The 19,332-nt window shown below is 47.5% G+C and overlaps 1 protein-coding gene across 1 annotated transcript in view; it reads left to right on the top strand.

The window, feature by feature from the left end:
• LOC144736311 (glycine receptor subunit alphaZ1-like) overlaps positions 1-19,332 on the top strand; it is a 174,056-nt gene that overhangs the window by 110,730 nt on the left and 43,994 nt on the right. The window contains exon 4 of the mRNA XM_078618959.1: positions 11,237-11,304. Within this exon, the coding sequence (XP_078475085.1) occupies positions 11,237-11,304 (68 nt within the window). The remainder of the gene's footprint in view (positions 1-11,236; positions 11,305-19,332) is intronic.

The raw sequence follows: 19,332 nt of genomic DNA on the forward strand, positions 1-19,332 counted from the left end.
ATTCTCTCACTATGTGTTTTACCCCATTTCCACCTGATGATGAGCGCTTGTGTTGCGTTCAAAACGTCGTGATTTATTTTTATTTAATTTAATTTATTTAAATTTTATTTTATTTCTACATACTTGACTTTACCGAAAAAAACAATGAGTTTAATTTATGCAGTCACGAAAGCTTCAATTCTAGATTTGACGGTAAGCATCCACGCCGGAGTGTGTTGGGTCCGTACAGCGCTCTCGGTGAGTTAACCCTGCAGTGTCTGCAGCAGAGGTCGCAAACGGGTTTTCATTCCTTACCCGTACCCGTACCCGGCCGCACCAGGGTCGCAAACGGGTACCCGTACCCGGCCGTACCCGTACCCTACCCGTACCCGGCCGGGTACGGGTAGGGTACGGGTATCGGGTACCCGATTGCGACCTCTGGGATGAAGCCATGTTGCAGGCGCGGGTGGGTTGATTCTAGGAGCTTGAATTGTGAGAAGAGACAAGACGTTGGGAAATGAGTGACAAACGGTGACTCACCAGTGACTCACGGTCTACCCGTACCCGTACCCGGCCGCACCAGGGTCGCAAACGGGTACCCGTACCCGGCCGTACTCGTACCTTACCCGGCGGGGTACGGGTAGGGTACAGGTATCGGGTACCTGATTGCGACCTCTGGGATGAAGCCATGTAGCAGGCGCGGGTGGGTTGATTCTAGGAACTTTAATTGTGAGAAGAGACAAGACGTTGGGAAATGAGTGACAAACAGTTACTCACCAGTGACTCACGGTCTACCCGTACCCGTACCCGGCCGCACCAGGGTCGCAAACGGGTACCCCTACCCGGCCGGGTACGGGTAGCCGCGTAGGGTACGGGTATCGGGTACCCGGTTGCGACCTCTGGTCTGCAGTAACTGATTCGTGTTTACTCTCCAACGAGAAGGCCCTGAGATCCTTGAACCTTCTGCCCTTGAGGACTCCTGAGGTCAAGGTTCTGTTTCTGGGCCGATGGCGCTTTTGCAAGTGCGGGCTTCTGGGACGATGCTTTGTGGCTACAAAGAAAATCGGGGTGTCGTTAGAGCTGTTTTAAGTTCTGTCTTGAACCCTCGCCTCTTTTAAATCAAAAAAGTTTTTTTTTATTGAACAAACGATTCTGGTATGCACATGAAGGGCGGTGTGCGTATGGAAATTGACACCAGTACAGGCACAATGTCAAGTACAATGATTATTCGCAACAAAAAAACTCACCTCTCCACGAGTTGTGGCCATTTACCCAGCTGGTTCTCTTTATTTTCTGCTTGCCATACACGGTGGCGCATTGGTATGCACAGATGCAACGCCCGTACAAAATGTAAATCATAATAAATGCTCGATGCATATGTGTGTGTATAATCCCAAAACTTAAGTGGTTTAAATGTCCCTTTTTCCACCTGAGCAATATTGCCAGAATGCATGGCTTCCTGTCACCTGCTGAATTGGAGAGACTGGTCCATGCTTTTGTGTTATCCCGACTCGACTACTGCAACGGCTTACTGGTTGGGATACCAGTAAGAGCGTTGCAGCAATGGGCAGATTCCAGCTTGTTCAGAAAGAAGCTGCTGTGGAGTGCTCACACCACATACACCATTCCGTGAGCAGATTACACCAGGTCCTCTTATCTCTTCATTGGCTACCGGTCAAATTCCGAGTGGATTATAGGATGCTGCTTTTAACCTCTAGGGCTTATAAAGGGCTCACCCAACATCACTTGCAGGAACTAATACATTTATATATTCCATCAAGGTCCTTAAGATGTTTTGATCTGTACCTGCTCAGCACTCACAGGTCGACAGGCTGCACTCTTTTGGCGATCGGGCTTTTGTTAGCGTGGCACCCAAGCTATGGAACGCCTTTCCACTTTAAATCAGGCAGCCAAAGTCGGTGGATACATTCAAGTCTGCTTTTAAAACCCCATCGCTTTAAAGTGGCCTTCCCTCTTTAGTTTTGTCGGTTGCCCCCGGTTCTGTATTTGCTTCCTGCTTTTCATTCATTGCGCATTGGGATCATAGGATGCAATGCGCGTTATACATTTGAATTATTTAGCTGTGCATTTTGTCGGTCAAATGGCCAGGAGAATTGTTTATTCCAGAAGCAGCCAAAGCTGGAAGGGTTAGAGCTGCACGTGACCTCCCTTTGCACAGAGCCCAGTCTTTTAAAGCAGCCGAGTTTTATCTTGGAGAGAAATAAACCGCGTGGCGGTGGTAGTGGCCACGCTGCTGATGCTGCTGCTGCAAGTAGCTGCCTGTGATCCAGCACTGTGGAGGCAGCAGCGAAGGGGGTTGGTGGATTACCCGCGCGCACACACACCGATGTTGTTGCGAAACTCCCTTCTCGTGGGTGGGTGTCGTGCAGCTGCCGTGCCCCTTAGCTCGCCAGGAGAAGGCGGTACAAGCAAACACGTGGACTAATTGCCGACTGGGTCCATCTGTATGGGGTAGTAGAGTGCTTCCACCCTCACATGCATGTTTTTTTTCCGGTTTTTCCGGCTTATGCCCGCACGTATGAAATGCTCATCAGCCGGCTGATAACATCTTAATATGCAGAGGGCCACAGAGCTTGAGCGAATGGGCGCGGGGGGGGGATAAAGTACCGACGTTGTCTGTAGAGAACATGTCGCTTGAAGAGAATCTCAGGAAGTAGTTCGGTGATGTCAACTTCCACGGGCCGTTGTCATTGAACGTTGTGGCGGTGCACTTCTCTGTGAGAGCGCCAGATGGACAATGTCTGGGATAGGCGGTTAGTTGGGCATGCTGGGGGGTTACATGACGTAGCCAACACATCATCAGCTGCCGGAGGAGCTCGCTCCTGGGGCAATGCCCTGGTCGGAGCGGTGGTGTAGCGGTTAGCGCGCTGCGCTATGAACCCGGCGACACGGGTTCGATTCCCGCTCACGGCGAACACTGCTGACGATTATCTAAACCGGTCGTGGGGCCTCGCCCAAGGTCGACTCAGCCGCAAATGTGTGCCTGGTGTGGTGTAAACATCGCCACTGGGGAGACAAAGGTGGGCGGGCGTGGTGCTGGTCACCCACCCCCTCGTTCGTGTGCCGTTGCGGCCTTCATAGGTGCTCGCTAACAGCACTTGCCCCTACAGTCTGCTAAGGCTATATGGGGGATATTTGTCTTTGGTCGGAGTGAGCAGCAGTTACCAGGTCATCGGTATACGTTTGTGCGGTCTACAAATCCATCCGTGGTCTTGCCCCACCATATCTTGCCACGCTTGTAACGTTCTGCGTGTCGCCTTCTCGCCCTCTGCGTTCTCAGTCTTTGTTGTCTCTCTCTTTCTCTGTTCCTCCTCCTTGTGCTCAATCCACGCTTTCCCCCTCTCTACACTCTCGCCCCCCTTCACTGGAACAAACTTCCCCCTCCACATTGAGCAGTCACCTTCTCTCGCTAGCTTCCGCTCCTCACTCAAAACGCAATTATTGTTACCACCAGGTCACCCCACGACCCCTTAATCTCCCCCTCATCACCGCCACCTGTTACTTTTCCCTCTTCATAGTCTCAGTGCGTGGGTCTCACTCATTCCCCAGTCATTCAATTCCGTTCATCATCATCTAATGCCATCAATTTCACTTTCACCGAATTAACGCGTCATCGCAGACTTGCCCCCCACCCCCTCCTCTTCCCCCCCATTTCTCCCTCTCATCTATTTCACTCGCCTCATCGCCACCGTCACATCCGCACGTCGTGCCGTTGTTAATTCCAGGCGCTATATACAATTCTTTGAATACAACGACGAGGAGGGAGGAGGGGAAAGAGAGATGGAGAGGGAGGGAAGTTTGGCGGCGTCTGTTTTCGCAGCGGGTGGAATGGGGGGGGGGAGGGGCTCGGAGTGGGCGTGGCCACACCGGAAGCCACGTGACCCTCGGGAGACTTCACATCGTTACCTGCGCTTGTCGATTCTGCCGTGAAGCGCCTTGGATAAGGCGCCGTATAAAATTATTTGAAGACGATGAGATGTCGAACTTCTTCCGCAAACCGGCTGTGCTAATCGGGGGGTGCGTAGCCAACAGCGTAATCGTACACATCATGGGGTGACCAGGAGGGAGCAATCCACGGGCCCTTGCCAGGCCATCGATCTGCCTCTCGAATGGAAATTTGACTGCTGCAGCCATGGATGGGTTCTCAAAAACGCGGCGGTCAATAAGAGATGTTAAACAGGGCGTCCATCGTCGCCTTTCAAGGTGAGCGGGGCATTTTCCCCGAACCGGCCGCGAAAGGTCCTTCTTTTTTAGATCGTGAACGGAGGCTGAGAGGGACGCTGAAAGCGCAAACCCAGAGGCCCCGCTCCTTGATGGTAACGTGGTAGGCCTCGACGAGGTCAATGGAGCGGCGATGTAGGAAGATCCCCCACACGTGTGCTGGAGCGAAACTGACAGTGCACGGACACGGATGAACACACACGCGCACACGCGTTCGCCCGTGCATCTTTCAGCCCACTGATGCACGTGGTCAGAGTCGTTTAATTTGATCGATGATTTTGACTGCCTCCCCCCCCCTCGGTGCCCTGAAATGTAGTCAGGTATTCGATGCCTGCCCTTCGGTGAACAGAAATACAAAAGAGTCCCTCCAGTGAGTAGGATGCCTTTCCAAAGCTTCTGAATTCACAAAGCCAGTGTGTGTTTTTTGTCCACCTTTGACGTCCTGCATGCTTGTATGTCAACGCACGAAGGAGTTCTGTTTTAAATATTCTCATTTGTAGCACCGCTCCGATGCATAATTCATAACAACCAACGCTGCACGCAAAGTGCGCGGGGTAACAGCAACAACAACGATACGTGTGCATGCGTGCGTGCGCATCTGCAGGGGGCTCAGCGCGCTTTCTTAAGAGATGCAGCCGCGAAGAGATAGGTAACACCCCTCGCTGATAATATCGGAGCATCGGGTCAGAATCCTGAACAACAACAACAACAAAGACGCGTGAACAAAAAAAAGCTGGCTATAAAACACGAGCAGAAAGGGCACATCGAGCAATCTGTCTCCCTGAGCTCTCTGGAAATTAAAATGCTAATGCCGCAGCGCCCACGATGGTCTGTGTGCGTGCGTGTGTGCAGAGAGCGGTGGTGCGGCGGTTAGCGCCACGCTGCGCCACGAACCCGGCGACCCGAGTTAGATTCCCGCTCACGGCCGCCAACACTGGCGACGATTACTCGAACTGGTCTTGGGCCTCGCCTTTGGGTCGACTCGGCCTCAAATGAGTACCTGGTGCGGTGTGTAATGATAGCCACTAGGGTGACAAAGGCGGCCACCCACCTCCTCGTGTGCCGTGCCGGCCTTCATAGGTGCTGCTCGCTAACAGCACTTGCCCCAACAGTCTGTTAAGGCTACACGGGAGGGTGTGGATTTTTGTCTTTGTGTGTGCGTGCGTTGCTGCATGTGACCCCGCGAGTGCGACTTAAATCCTCTGCTCACACACTCGGCACCGGTGTCAAATGTGGTGTAGAATTACACGTATTGGACGTGGTAATGACTGCGTAGCGAATCGTAACGACCGAAATTCATGCTAAATCGTAGAGCGAACTCTTGCCGTGCAATTTTGCTTAACTTTTAAATAACATGGTCGTGAATCCTTCGAACTAGAATGTGATTCTTGTTGTTGTTGTTGTTGTTATTCATGAAGGAATGTTCCCAGATTCCCGTGCTGTCTACTATCAGCGCTTGCCTCTCCATTGTAGCGCAAAGCCCGATACCGATAGCCGAGGAGGGAGAGACTCATGCGGTTTGGTTTGGATGATAATTGCTCCTGCTTGGGCCCTGTGTCGATGGTGGAAGGCCTGAATCCACGACATCGGGATGCCCAGCAGCAATGGTCCAATGGGCTCCGCACTGCTGATGAGACCCGGTGAAATCGAAGCCAGTCCGAGGATGCTTTGATTGAGCCACTAAAGCCGGGATACTCGAATCTGGGAAGCACGTGGGCTCTAGGATTAAATGCCACTTGCATTGATATCACATTTTTTTGTAGGAGTTGTCCATTGAACACTTGCGCTGGCACGTACTTGCCCTGGTTATGCAGGAGGTCGTCGGTTCGATCCCCGACCCCGACGCACCCTGGTCCACCACAATCAATCGAGGGGTCGGCAGTGGCCTGCCATGGTGGCGAGATGTTAACTACCTTACCTGGTACACAGGAGGGACCTTCTGTATGTTCTCCGCGTGGTTGAGTGGATTTCTATCCAGGCCCTCCGTTTGTTCTCTCCACATTTAGAATCACCGCGCGTTTAGGGCATTCGGCTGCTGTAAATGTCCGCATGACGAGCCACTTGGTTGGGCTATCATTTGTGGCCAGGTCGCTTCTGAAAAAGAGCCACGTAGCTCAGTGGGCCTTACCTGGTAGAATAACAAAAACGTTTATCGTTTAGAATATCGGTCAGTCAAGGTAATGGACCATTTTTCTAACTCATGTAAAAACCGTGCATCAGTACATTGTGCAGCATGCATTAAACACTTGCCTCGAATGAATATGCGTCGGTAGTCGTTCGTCTTCAGGCTCTTGTGTAAATCGGACGTTGGACCAACAACTTGAAAATGAGCTCGAAGTCCCAAACAAGTGGTGAATACTGCTGTCATGTGCGGTGGTGAAGCCAGCTCCTAACTCTCACTGGCCCTCGGAGAATTCAGAGTTAGGAAAACAGTCAGATTGATTGATCCAGCACTCACTCACTCACCGCACTCACTCACTCTCACTCACCGCACTCACTCACACTCTCACACACATTCACTCACTCACCGCACTCACTCACTCACTCACTCTCTCACTCACTCACTCACTCTCACTCGCTCACTCACTCTCTCTCACTCACCGCACTCACTCACACTCACTCACACACTCTCTCTCTCTCTCACTCACTCACTCACTGCACTCACTCTCACTCACTCACTCACTCTCTCTCACTCACTCTCTCTCACTCACTCTCTCTCTCATTCACTCTCTCTCACTCACCGCACTCACTCACACTCTCACACACATTCACTCACTCTCACTCACTCACTCACCCACTCACTCACTCACCGCAATCACTCACTCACTCACCTCCTAGCGACTCTCTTATAGCTACTACCATGGTTAATGTTACCCATGAACTTTGATTCATCTACCAATGTTGCCAGACTATTTCAACTCATCTATGCCGCGTTCAACAACCACACTGCAGGTTGCTCCAACACTCAAAGACAAAGACCCCCCGTGTAGCCTCAACAGACTGTAGGGGCAAGTGCTGTTAGCGAGTAGCACCTATGAAGCCCGGCACATGAGGGGGTGGGTGGCCAGCAACCACCTTTGTCTCCCCAGTGGCGATGTTTACACGACCTCCTCTTGATACCAAGATCCAGGATGGTCATGTCTATGCGCCGCTTCTCGGTGGCAGCCCCAACAGTCTGGAACGATATCCCTCTGCACATTCGCAGCATCACCTCAATCGCCTCCTTCAAGAGACACTTCAAAACTCACCTCTACAGCCACGTGCTTTCGAGCGACTCTGAGCTTGGCTCCGCGCCTCTGAGTTGCGGCCACTACGTCTGCAAATTTGCGCGCGTTACAAATTTAACTATTATTATTATTACACACCACACCAGGCACACATTTTAGGCTGAGTCGACCTTGGACAAGGCCCCACGACCAGTTTAGATAATAATCGTCGCTGGTTTTGGCCGTAAGTGGGAATCTAACTCGGTTCGCTGGGTTTTGTAGCGCAGCGCGCTAACCGCTACACCACTGCTCATCCCCACTCGCTCACTTGCTCACCCACCAACTCGCCCACTCGCCAAACTGCAGGTCACTTCACTTCTTACTGCTTCTTCCCCAGCACTGCTTGGTTTTGGAAGCCACTCTCAACGTGTTGTTTCAGTAGTTCTCACAACCTTACTCAATTTCAAGAAATGCGTTAACTCTTAATCTATTTCACTGTCAGTAGTTTAACACGTAGCAGTGGACGGCTTTCGTGACCAATATTATCTATAGTAGAGTTTTTTTTTCCGGTTAGATCGAGTAAAATATCAATGCGTCGTTAACTCCGCCACCACTCGACACAGCCAATTAGTAAGGTTTGTCACGTGAACAAAACGCGCCAATTAGTTACTAGTTCAGCGACACACCTGGTGTGCTGGAGAGTCAAACCCGAAACGTTTAAAATTTGACGTTTCGCCCGGGCTAACGACACATTTATACTGAACGCGATCTAACCCAACAAAATAACAAAAACCTTTGAAATGTAATGCAACTCAGAGAGTTCGCTAACACAACAGTTAACACTTTACCTGGTTGATCAACGTCCTTCCAAAGATTGCTAAATTTTGCATCCATCTTCTCGGTTGAAGTTATGTCTGAGTTGTGTGGAAATCCTCCCCGTAGAGGCGGCATGCTTCTCTCTCTCACCTGAAGATGATTGCTTGTTGTTGCGATCGAAACGTCGTGATCTACTACACTGGTCAACACACTTTTTCATTCATAAGGTATTCCAACGGGTTTAAGGTAATTTTGGGGTACTGATTCCAAATCTGGCATCAGTTTTTGTCTATCACATCAGGTTTTTGAGATATCAAATTTTGCATTTTCAATAAAAACTGCAGAAGAAAAATATTTAATAAATGTGGATATCTACATAAAATGATATTATAAACACACTATCCTAAAAAATACAGCACCATATTTTAACACTAAAGCAGTCACTGACTCGCAACAACTTGCAATCATAAGTGACAGAGTTAATTTCGGGTAAAATCAATAAAAATGGGGTATGCTGATAGCATAAAAATTAGATGTGATAGAGCAAATCTAAGATCACATTTGGAATCAGCACCCTGAAATTAGTCTAAAACAACTGCAAAAGTCCAGGCCAGAAAAAAATGTTTTTTTTTGTTGACCAGTGTTATTTATGTTCCCATCTACGTGACTTTACCGAAAGAACCAGAGTACCAATAAGGGGGAATAAGCATTTGCCCCATTGGATGTTTGACCAGACGGACGTTGTGACCTGGCTTTAGTCTCAAGTCGTGGGACGATTTGGTGGAACCAGAACCAGTTGAGAACTCAGAGCAGCAGGATAGGGTCTCCCATTTGCCAGATTTGACCTGCGGGTCACTGAAAAAACGACGAAAATGCAAAAAAGCAAACAAAATGTACAAGAACGGTGAATGACAGTAAAGAGGAATCGGCACAAAAGCAACTGGCGGTTCGCGTGAGAAATCGAAAATAGTGCGCAAACACAAACCCGCGGCAAATAAACTCCCTGCAGCGCAAGTCTGCTCGGTGCAGATTATCACTAAACCGATCGCAATGCAATTACTAACTATGTGAGAGAGCAACACCGAACAGATATAAGGTGACCATTGTACAAACGTGTAAACGGACAAGGATATTTATCAAACGTAATCGTACAACACTATCCTGTGGCCTAATATCTTCATCGTCTTTTTTTTTTGCCTTTCGTTGGCGGTTCATTGCCGAGTGCCGACAACGGCGCGGTTACCTTGATTCTTTTGCCGTAGTCGGGACAGTTTGGACGAATGTCCCCTTCAGAGGACAAACGATGGGCGCCAGATGGCATGACGGTGGTTTAACTTTCACCAGAAAAAATAAATCTACTTCCCCCCCCCCACTCCACCCCCCTAATTGAATTACGACACTCGCTGCTGATGGACTGCTCCTTCACAATTCGGCAAAGTGGGGTGCAACGGTGGCTAGGAGATGTTAGGTCCCTCGCTCGGTATGCGGGAAGCCGTGGATTTGATCCCGACCCTGGCGTCCGCTCTATATTTGGAGTTTGCGTGTCTCTCTCTCTCTCTCCCCGTGGTTTGCGTGGATTTTACTTCGGGTCCTCCGGTTTTTTCCCCTCCACGTTTAGAATCAGCATCGCGCGTGAAGATTTTTTTTTGCCCGCGATGCATTTCCACGCGACGATAAGCCACTTCGTTGAGCTATCATTTGCGATAGCCAGGCCGCTTCTGAAAAAGAGCGATATAGCGCAGTGTGGGCCTTACGTGGCAAAATAAAAATAGTTTATTCGTTTTTAGTTGTTTAATTCAATAGTGGTAGTCAATGTCAAGGTAAGGGTATGGGCGATTGAAATGGGGCATTTATACAATTGTTAGAAAAGTAAAAATTGGATTAACCCGAGCGGACTTCCCAGATTTGAAGGCGTGACCTCTATGGAGGTCATGCAGTTTATCAAACGTTTCATGTGGTGCGCACACCTTGCCGATGACGTCACTGCACATTGATGTGAATATCTAATTTCATTGAACCCTCCGACCTTTAATATTCAAGATTGCTCATTCTCCTATATCGGGTAATTAACCGGCGTGGGTTTCAATATCACTTTACCAAAACGGGAAATCCTCTTAAATTAAATCGTCTGGATTTGCTTCCAGTGGGAGGGGAAAAAAACTATTCGATCCAATCCCGATTGCGGCGTTTCATCAACTCGGCCCACAATGCATTTCTTTGCGCAGCTTCGCCACCGTGATCGAGGCTGCGCGCTGCATACATCCTGGAGCCAGTTGGGCCGCGCACCTGGTGCATCCGCAGAACCCGTCCCTCACAGAGTCAGAGGAGTCTGCCGTCGCGAAAAACGATGAACAGTTTTTTAAAATTAATTTTACAAGGTAAGGCCCCACTGAGCTGTATAGCTCCTTTTCAGAAGCGACCTGGCCACGAATGATAGCTCAACGAAGGGGTTTATTGCACGGAAATGCATAGCAGCAGCTAAAAAAATACCAAAGTCCTCTCTATAAAATGAGGAAAGAAAAAACGGAGGATCCGGAGAAAATGCCACGCAAATGTCACGCAAACTCCAAATGTACAGCAGGCGTTGTCAGGGTCGGGGTCGAAGCCACGACCTCCTGCATGCCAGGCGAGGTAGTTAACATCTCGCCACTGCAAGCGCCTCTTTTGCCTTTGCGTGTAGGCGCACTTGGAGGACGAGCTAATATTATCCAGTCAGCCTTTGCGAGTCTGGGACACCGAGGTCGTAGTCAAGCTGCAGGGGCGTAGCACACGGTCGTGTCTGTCTCTCTCGCACGCACGCACGCACGCGCAAACTAAAAATTCATCCCTCGTCTGCGTGACGTTCAACGATCGATGCGAAGTAATTTTGTAAAAGCGGTGACTCGCTGTTGATTAATTTTGCCACTCGCTTGTGATGGAACGTTACGGCGAAGTTATTTTGTCAAAAGATATTTTCCCGTGACCGTGCGTCCCTATTTTTTCTTTCTCCGCAGGCGATCCTGTGAACGTGACGTGCAATATTTTCATCAACAGCTTCGGCTCCATTGCTGAGACCACGATGGTAAGGAAACCGTTGATATTTATTTGTATTCCTATTCTACGCTCGTTGGTAAATGATTAGCAAACACTACGGTAGAAAAGCAGAGAACACGTGACATTTTAATATTCTTTGGTTCTTTCGGTAAAGTCATGTAGATAGAAAATAGAATTTATAAAAAATCTAATAAAAATTAAAGTTAAAAATAAAAAGAATAAAAAAACCAAAAAGACACTACGTTTCGATCGCTTGCGTTGTGATCGAAACGTTTTTTATTTTTTTTACTTTTATTTTTAATATATATATTTTTAAGTAATTTTATTTTCTATCTACGTGACTTTACCGAAAAAACCAAAGAATATGAATTCCTGCAGTCACGAAGGTTTTAAGTGACATCATGATGTTTGCTGGGCGGACGGTGGCTATGCTACTTGCGCGTGGCCTCTAACCCAGCACTGTGGAGGCAGCAGCGTGGGTTGATGGGTCGCACAAAGATGTTGCGAAACTCCTTGCGGGCATTGACGAGGTATCATGCCATGGCTCGCCCGAAGTCGATGCAGAAAAGTGTGGACTCGTATCTCCAGCTGTCCCTTCTGTATGGGATCGAGCGCTGTCCCCTCGCACATGTGATTGGCTCGAAACATCTTTTTACACAGAGGACTGCAGAGCTTGGACAATCGTTGGTAGGGCCGGCTCACCGACTGGCTGCCGCCTTCCCCACTCGTCTGTAATTCCTCAATGATTGTGAGAGACGCAGTTTGCATAAAGGGCCCTATGTGCATATATATCAAACTACAAAAAGAAGATACACAAGGATAAGTGCAGCTGCCTTAAAAGAGAACGGAATTCCAGATATCACTCGGAAAGCGTTGAACTATTTTCTTTGGTTCAAAGAAAATAACAAAAAAACTACGACGTTTCGATCACAACACAAGGGATCATCATCAGGAGGATGACGAGGAGGATAACGATCGCTTGGGTTGTGGTCGAAACGTGGTAGTTTTTGTTATTTTCTTTGAACCTATCTACGTGACTTTACCAAAAGACCCAAATAATATTAATTCCTGCAGTCGCGAAAGCTTTGAGTCGAGATTTAAGCGTTGAACTGTAACGAGAATAATTGGTCAGCGAATGTCACGGTCATTAATAACGCGGTGACAGCAAATCAAAGGGGCTCCACACTAGCAAGATGTTAACTACCTTGCCTGGTATGGAGGAGGTCGTGGGTTCGATCCTGACCCTGACGCCTGCTGTATATTTGGAGTGTGCGTGTCTCTCTCTCTCTCATCATCACGGTGGCTAGGAGATGTTAACTACCTCGCCTGGTATGCAGGAGGTCATGTGTTCTATCCTGACCCTGACCCTGACGCCTGCTGTATATTTGGAGTGTGTGTATCTCTCTCTCTCTCATCATCACGGTGGCTAGGAGATGTCAACTACCTCGCCTGGTATGCAGGAGGTCGGGGGTTTGACCCTGACCCTGACGCCTGCTGTATATTTGGAGTTTGCGTGTCTCTCTCCCCGTGGCCGTGTAGGTTTTTCTCCGTGGTCCTCTTGTTTTTCTCTACCACATATCCACGTGATAAGCTACTTTGTGAAGCTATCATTCGTGGCAAGGTCACTTCTGAAAGAGAGATAATAGCTCGGTGATGCATAAACCTGGTCAAATACAAAATAAATAGTAAATATGAAGTGATATCCTGCTCAATTTAAGCATCGAGACCATGCTCCTATTTTCTTTACAGTGCTGAGCCAGTGCTCGAAATGTTAGATCCTTACGGTGGGGGTGAGACTATCCAAAGGTCAACCACAGTTGACTTCGGTACCACGAGGGGTTACCGACTTTCTCGACCCCGCAAGAATAATGGGCCGAGTCAACCAGTGGCGAGGTGTTAACTACCTCGCCTGGTATACAGGAGGTCGTGGGTTCGGTCCAGACCCTGACGAAGCCTGCTGTGCAAATTTGGAGTTTGCGTGCGTCTCTCTCTCACCGTGGTCGCGTAGGTTTTTCCCGCTCTACATTACCACGTGATGATTGATAAGCCACTTCTCTGAGCTGTCATTTGTGACGGGCCGGGTCGCTTCTGAAAAAAGAGCTGCGTGAGCTCATTTCGTAGTTTTAGTCAACCCCCCGATTCAGGACGCAAACTCGCAAGGCTTCTGCTTGCGCGGCCACTCACTCCGCGGCTGAGCCGCCCGGCCGTATACGGTAACGGAAAGCTGCCGTGAAAAATAATAATAAAAATAAAATAATACGAAAAAAATCAAGCGAGCGAGGAAGCAGCTGGCCTTTTCACCGAGTTGCAGAAAAATTAAGTGCGTAATTTGAAGAAGAGTGGGTATTGACTTGCAGAATGGCAATTCAGTCCAGGTAAATGGATTTATGGGAAATTCCCGAATGACAAACAGCAGCATCTGTGAACAATTGGGGGCCTGGGAAAAGGATTTGTGTCATTGATCAGCGAATATATTCTCATCCACAGCACGGGAAACGGCCGATGTTCACATCACCTCCAGTGTGTCACAATAAAACACCTTTATTCAATACAAACTGCATAATTATCCCATCTGCACGCATCAATGGATCGGCAGGCCGATGCACACATCTCCTTCCTGAATGGAAAATTATAGGCACACGCCACAGTAGTAGTGCAATTGTAGCCATGCAACGCAGACTGTGAGTAAACCCACAGAGATATGTGGAGATACATAGAGACCCATAGAGATATAGAGACTCATGAACTACATCAAGACCCACAGAGACTTACAGATACACATAGAGACCCAGAGAGACATAGAGACTCATAAACTACATCAAAACCCACAGAGACTTAGAGATACACATTGAGACCCATAGAGATCCATAGAGATGCATTAAAAACAAGCCACAGCATTGTAACTGTGGCTAAACTATGGACCACAGTAAATACACTGAGGTCTGTTCTCTTTAAAAATTAACCCGTAAAAACTAAGTTTTTCACTATAAATCCTTTATTTGCGTGGCAAATGAATTAAAGTACGTGTTCAATGGGCCACAACCCAGCCCACATTGGTCTTTGAAACGGGCGGCTAGAGTCCTCTCGTCCTCTGGCTTGAGATGGCTGACACCTATGGGTCAGATGATTGCCTGCCACCATTAAGCAATTGGTAATTAAATATAAAAAAAAAATTCCTAAAATGTTGAAAATTTTGGAAAAATGTTTTCACTAAAATAAATTGTCACGCACAACGAGTCTGTGTGCAAAATGTCAGCTCGATTGGATCACGGGAAGTAGGTTAAAAAACGACCGAAAGATTTGCACGGTCGTAAGCGCGCAAGCAAGCAAGTGAACTTAATATAAAGGATTTAAAAAGTAGGAGAAACACCTTTCTTGAAGCGCCCTCGTTGTGGGCAGCAGCAGACCTGGACATTGGCATAGAGCAGGGGTCGGGAACCTTTTTGACTGGGAGAGCCATAAAAGCCAAATATTTCTAAATATATTTCATTGAGAGCCATATAGTATTTTTAACGTATAATAAATTAAATATGTCTTACTTTTAATGCGACTTCTGGTGCTGCATGGTTTTGCTGATGGCCTTGTAGTCTGGTTCATACGTGGTGAGGTTGAGCTTCGTGCAGGCGTGACCCGTGAAATTTATCTTCAAAACTTATTTCTGTTTACTTTAAAATGACACAGTATTATTAAGCAATATCACAAGTATTTTAAAATCAGTTCCAAACTGATTTTTTTTTATTTTTTCAACTCAAAATTGTCTGGGAGCCATATGCTGTCACTGGAAGAGCCATATATGGCTCGCGAGCCATAGGTTCCCGACCGCTGGCATAGAGAGAGGCCTTTGGAGATACATTAACGATGAACCCCGGCAGTGCGATTATTGCCATCCAACCTAAACTATGGATTCTAGATTTGAAGCTTTCGTGACTGCAAGGATTCATACTCTTAACTTTTTCGGTAAAGTCACGTAGGTAAAAAATGAAATTTTTTAAAAATAAAAATAAAATAATAAAAATCGCGACGTTTCGGAGGCAACACAAGTCTCCGTCATCAGGTGGGACCGTCACAGCCAGATTTGCTGCATCAAGTGAGGCAGGGATTCCAAGATGCAAGTTCTAAACTATGGACCACAGCAAACCCACTGTGGTCTGGCGCCCCTTCAACGGAGGATGAATAGCCCTCTCGTCATGGCCAGCAGACCTCCACTTTGCCATTTAGCTCTTGAACGTATCGCTGCCATTGGCAATAACTATAATAGAATGCCTATGCTTAAAGATTAAAATCAATATCTATGAAAACAAATCGGAGGCCGAGCATTGGTATATTGGCCGTCACGCTGCACTATGAGCCTGAAGATACAATTTTGATTCTTGGCCACGGTTAATATCCGTGAGCGACCCCGATATCCGAAGCCGTGCCCCTCCTTCGCCAACACGCATCGGCCAGCGCGGCGAAGTGGATTGGCGCGCGGCTGACAATCGTACGTTTGTTGTGATCGCGGTCAAAGATCAGCATGAAGCAGTCGTGTTTATATTTCGTACCGTGCGTGCATAATCTCTCAGCGTGCATGACCACGGGAGTGAGGGGGTAGAGCAGTTGGCAGCGGTGCTCCCTGCCCAGTTCACTTGAGAACATCTCACTGCCAAGGGGGCATTCGGCATGCAGAGGTTCTCCCGGGAATGCTTTGTGCGACATATTTTCGCTCGCGCATTCTCTCGGCCCCTAGAAGCACTTTTCCAAAGCATTGTGTCATCTCAATAGTCCAAAGTTTATTTAGTTATTTAACAAAAAGTTTCGTTTAGAGGAATACACTAAGCGAATGCGTGTCCTGGCTTTGGCATCTTCGCTCGAAGACACCGTGGTAACAATCACCGTACCAGACCATCAATTAATTAAATTGAAAATGAAAGAAATGCGATTGTGGCTATGTCACTCAAACTATGGACCATGGAGTAAAGAAATAGAGTTCTAGATTTGAAGCTTTCGTGACTGCAAGGATTCATACTCTTAGCTCTTCTTCTTGGTTCTTTCGGTAAAGTCACGTAGAAGGGAAGTAATCAAATAATAAAAATAAAACATAATAAAATAATTCTCACGACGTTTCGGCCACAACGCAAGCAGCCGTCCTCAGGTGAAGAATGAAACACCACCAAGCTTGGAGCATATATTTAAGCTTGGTTGGAGGGGGGAGAAATATACGCTCCAAGCTTGGTGGTGTTTCATTTTTCACCTGAGGACGGCTGCTTGCGTTGTGGCCGAAACGTCGTGAGAATTATTTTATTATGTTTTATTTTTATTATTTTATTACTTCCCTTCTACGTGACTTTACCGAAAGAACCAAGAAGATGAATCCCTGCAGTCACGAAAGCTTTAAATCGAAATTCTTAGCTCTTTCGGCAAAGTCACGTAGGTAAAAAATGAAATAAAAATTAATAAAAATAAAATAAAAATCACGACGTTTCGGAGGCAACACAAGACTCCGTCATCAGGTGGGACCGTCACAGCCAGATTTGACGGTCCCACCTGATGACGGAGACTTGTGTTGCCTCCGAAACGTCGTGATTTTTATATTATTTTTATAAATTTTTATTTAATTTTTTACCTACGTGACTTTGCCGAAAGAGCTGCGAGTATGAAAGAAATAGAGATTCGTAGATATACGTTTGTATTTATGTATGTTGAACTTCTGTCACGCCGTACGTAGCCAACCGTGATAATCGCAGGGGAAGGACGACAAACTAAATACAAAAAGGAATTATAAAGAAATGAGCTTTCAATCTAGATGATTTGAAAGTGTACAACTCCAATGGCTTTCTAATATCGGAAGGAAGAGCGTTCCAGACGGCCGCAGAAGCGCATCTGAAAGCGGTGACCACCGGCTTTGTTCGATGGCTGAGCCGAAAGCCGCTGCTGCTGCTGCTGCGAGCATGATGACCGGAGTTCGCGTGATGGTGGTTCATCCTCCTTGACGGGATCAGCGAGGTATTTTTGTGGCCAGCACTTTGTGTGTAATGAGTGTAGACTAAATGGAACATTAAGAGTTGACATCAAATGAGAATGAGACTTCTTCAAAGGAGGTCGATAGCAAACAGCAGCAGTTTAGGTGCCAGTAGTTTACGTTGCCTGTTAACTGTTCGACTTTTGTAATTGTCATTGATTGGAAGGTTGGATTGTGTCCAGTATTTAAAAAAAAAATCATAATTTGAATCTTTATTTTTTTGTGGATAATTCCTATGAGCTATGAAGCGCTTTTTCACCAATGTCCAGTCGATGTTCATCTTAACCCTTTCCCATTCCAAGATGTTTGCAAGTTGCAGGGCGGGTGTCCCCGTTCATTTTATTTAGAAAGGCGTAGGAGCGCCGTTGTTTTTAAAGACATTGTTACTCAGAAGACTGTAGCGATACAACTACTACACTCTCCGATAGCTGCTGCCAGACTGGTGCCCTCCTGCATGGCCTTGTGGGAACCTTGGTACGACTTCCAACCTGAAGACGTACCGATGAAGTTATTGTATTTTCATATTTTCTTCAGGCAACATAAACTACTGGCACCTCAACTGCAACGCTGCTGTTTGCTATCGACTTCCTTTGAAGAAGTCTCATTCTCATTTGATGTTTACTCTTCATTTTCCTCAAAGTCTACGCTCATTTACACACAAAGCGCTCGCCACATTTGAACCGCCACAATTCCTCGCTGATCTCGTCACGGAGCGTAAACCACCGTCACGCGAACTCCGGTCGTCATCCTCGCAGCAGTAGCGGAGGCTTTTGGCTCAGCCATCGAACAAAGAGGGCGTTCATCGCGTCGCGCGGCGCTTTCAGATGCGCTTCTGTGGCCGTCTGGAACGCCTTTCCTCTACGATATTATGAAGCCACCGGAGCGATGCAATTGAAACTAATCTAGATTGGCAAACTCATTTCTTTGGAGCTGCTTTTTGTGTTTTAGTATGTTGGGGAAGGGTTAAGAGGATGACGGAGGGGCGTGCGTGCGACTAAACGGTATGCAGCGATCCTGCAACTTGATAAGCCCTTGAAGAGAATGGCATCGTTGTAGAAAGTGCTCGTCGGATAAAAATGAACACTTGTAAGGCGTCATATAATTTATCTTTAACACAGAAGTTCAGTCCTCTCGTGTATCTCAACACTTTTTCCCCTTCCTCCCCTCCCTCCCTCCCTCCCTCCGTCTTCTTCTTATAATGAAACGTTCACGCACAGTTGATTGATGGGCAGCCCAAGCGCATCTGCGGAGACCGCAGACAGTAAGAGGTATCGGGAGGCCATCCAATTGTGACGGTTTTTTTTCATGTTCTTCCTTGCAGGTAATTTAAGTAATTTATGCTTCCCTCTGCGTTTCGTTTTAATTGCCGTCTGTGCACGTTCAGGTCATCCCGCCCCGCCACACACGCTCACTGCGTGACCCGCTATAAAACGGTGCGTCAAAAGGCGTCTCTGTTGTTTTATGAATTGGAGGACTTCAATGTGGAGTTGACCTTGACGCATTGTTTTGGTTTTACTCTCAAAACACCTCCAACCCCCACCGGCAGGCATCCACTGCTTTATGCAGCAAAGCGCGTGAGCTCACCCCGCCGAGTGATCTATCAACCGTGAAAATAATAGAACGAGCATGTTGTACGACCTTTTTATTTTTTGTCTCGGCGCATTGTATTTAAACGCACGCATGGAACAGACGTCTGTCGGCCGTGCAGGATTATAGTGTTCTTCAGCAAGCGTCCAATTCATCCCGAGTGTGAATAATTACTGATAGCCCTTGAGGACATATGCGAGGCAGGTGCTGCGATCTTAATTCTTGCAACAACAAAAAAAGTGGAAATTTAAACTTGCAGCGAAATATCTCAGGGGCCCGTTATCCTGACCCCCGCCCGTACTGAACGTCTGTGAGAAAGAGCGTCATGGCTCTTCGGATTCCTCCTGCAGTCTGAATAAAGATTGAGATTCCGATTCTTAGTCACGACTCAGCTCGGGCGTGGTTCTGGCTCAAAGCCCTTAAGTCGAGCCAGCTGCGAGCGCCGCGCTGGCGAGATGTTAACTACCTTGC

Source organism: Lampetra planeri, chromosome 60 (assembly GCF_965212315.1).
Source record: "Lampetra planeri chromosome 60, kcLamPlan1.2.h2, whole genome shotgun sequence".
NCBI lineage: Eukaryota > Metazoa > Chordata > Hyperoartia > Petromyzontiformes > Petromyzontidae > Lampetra > Lampetra planeri.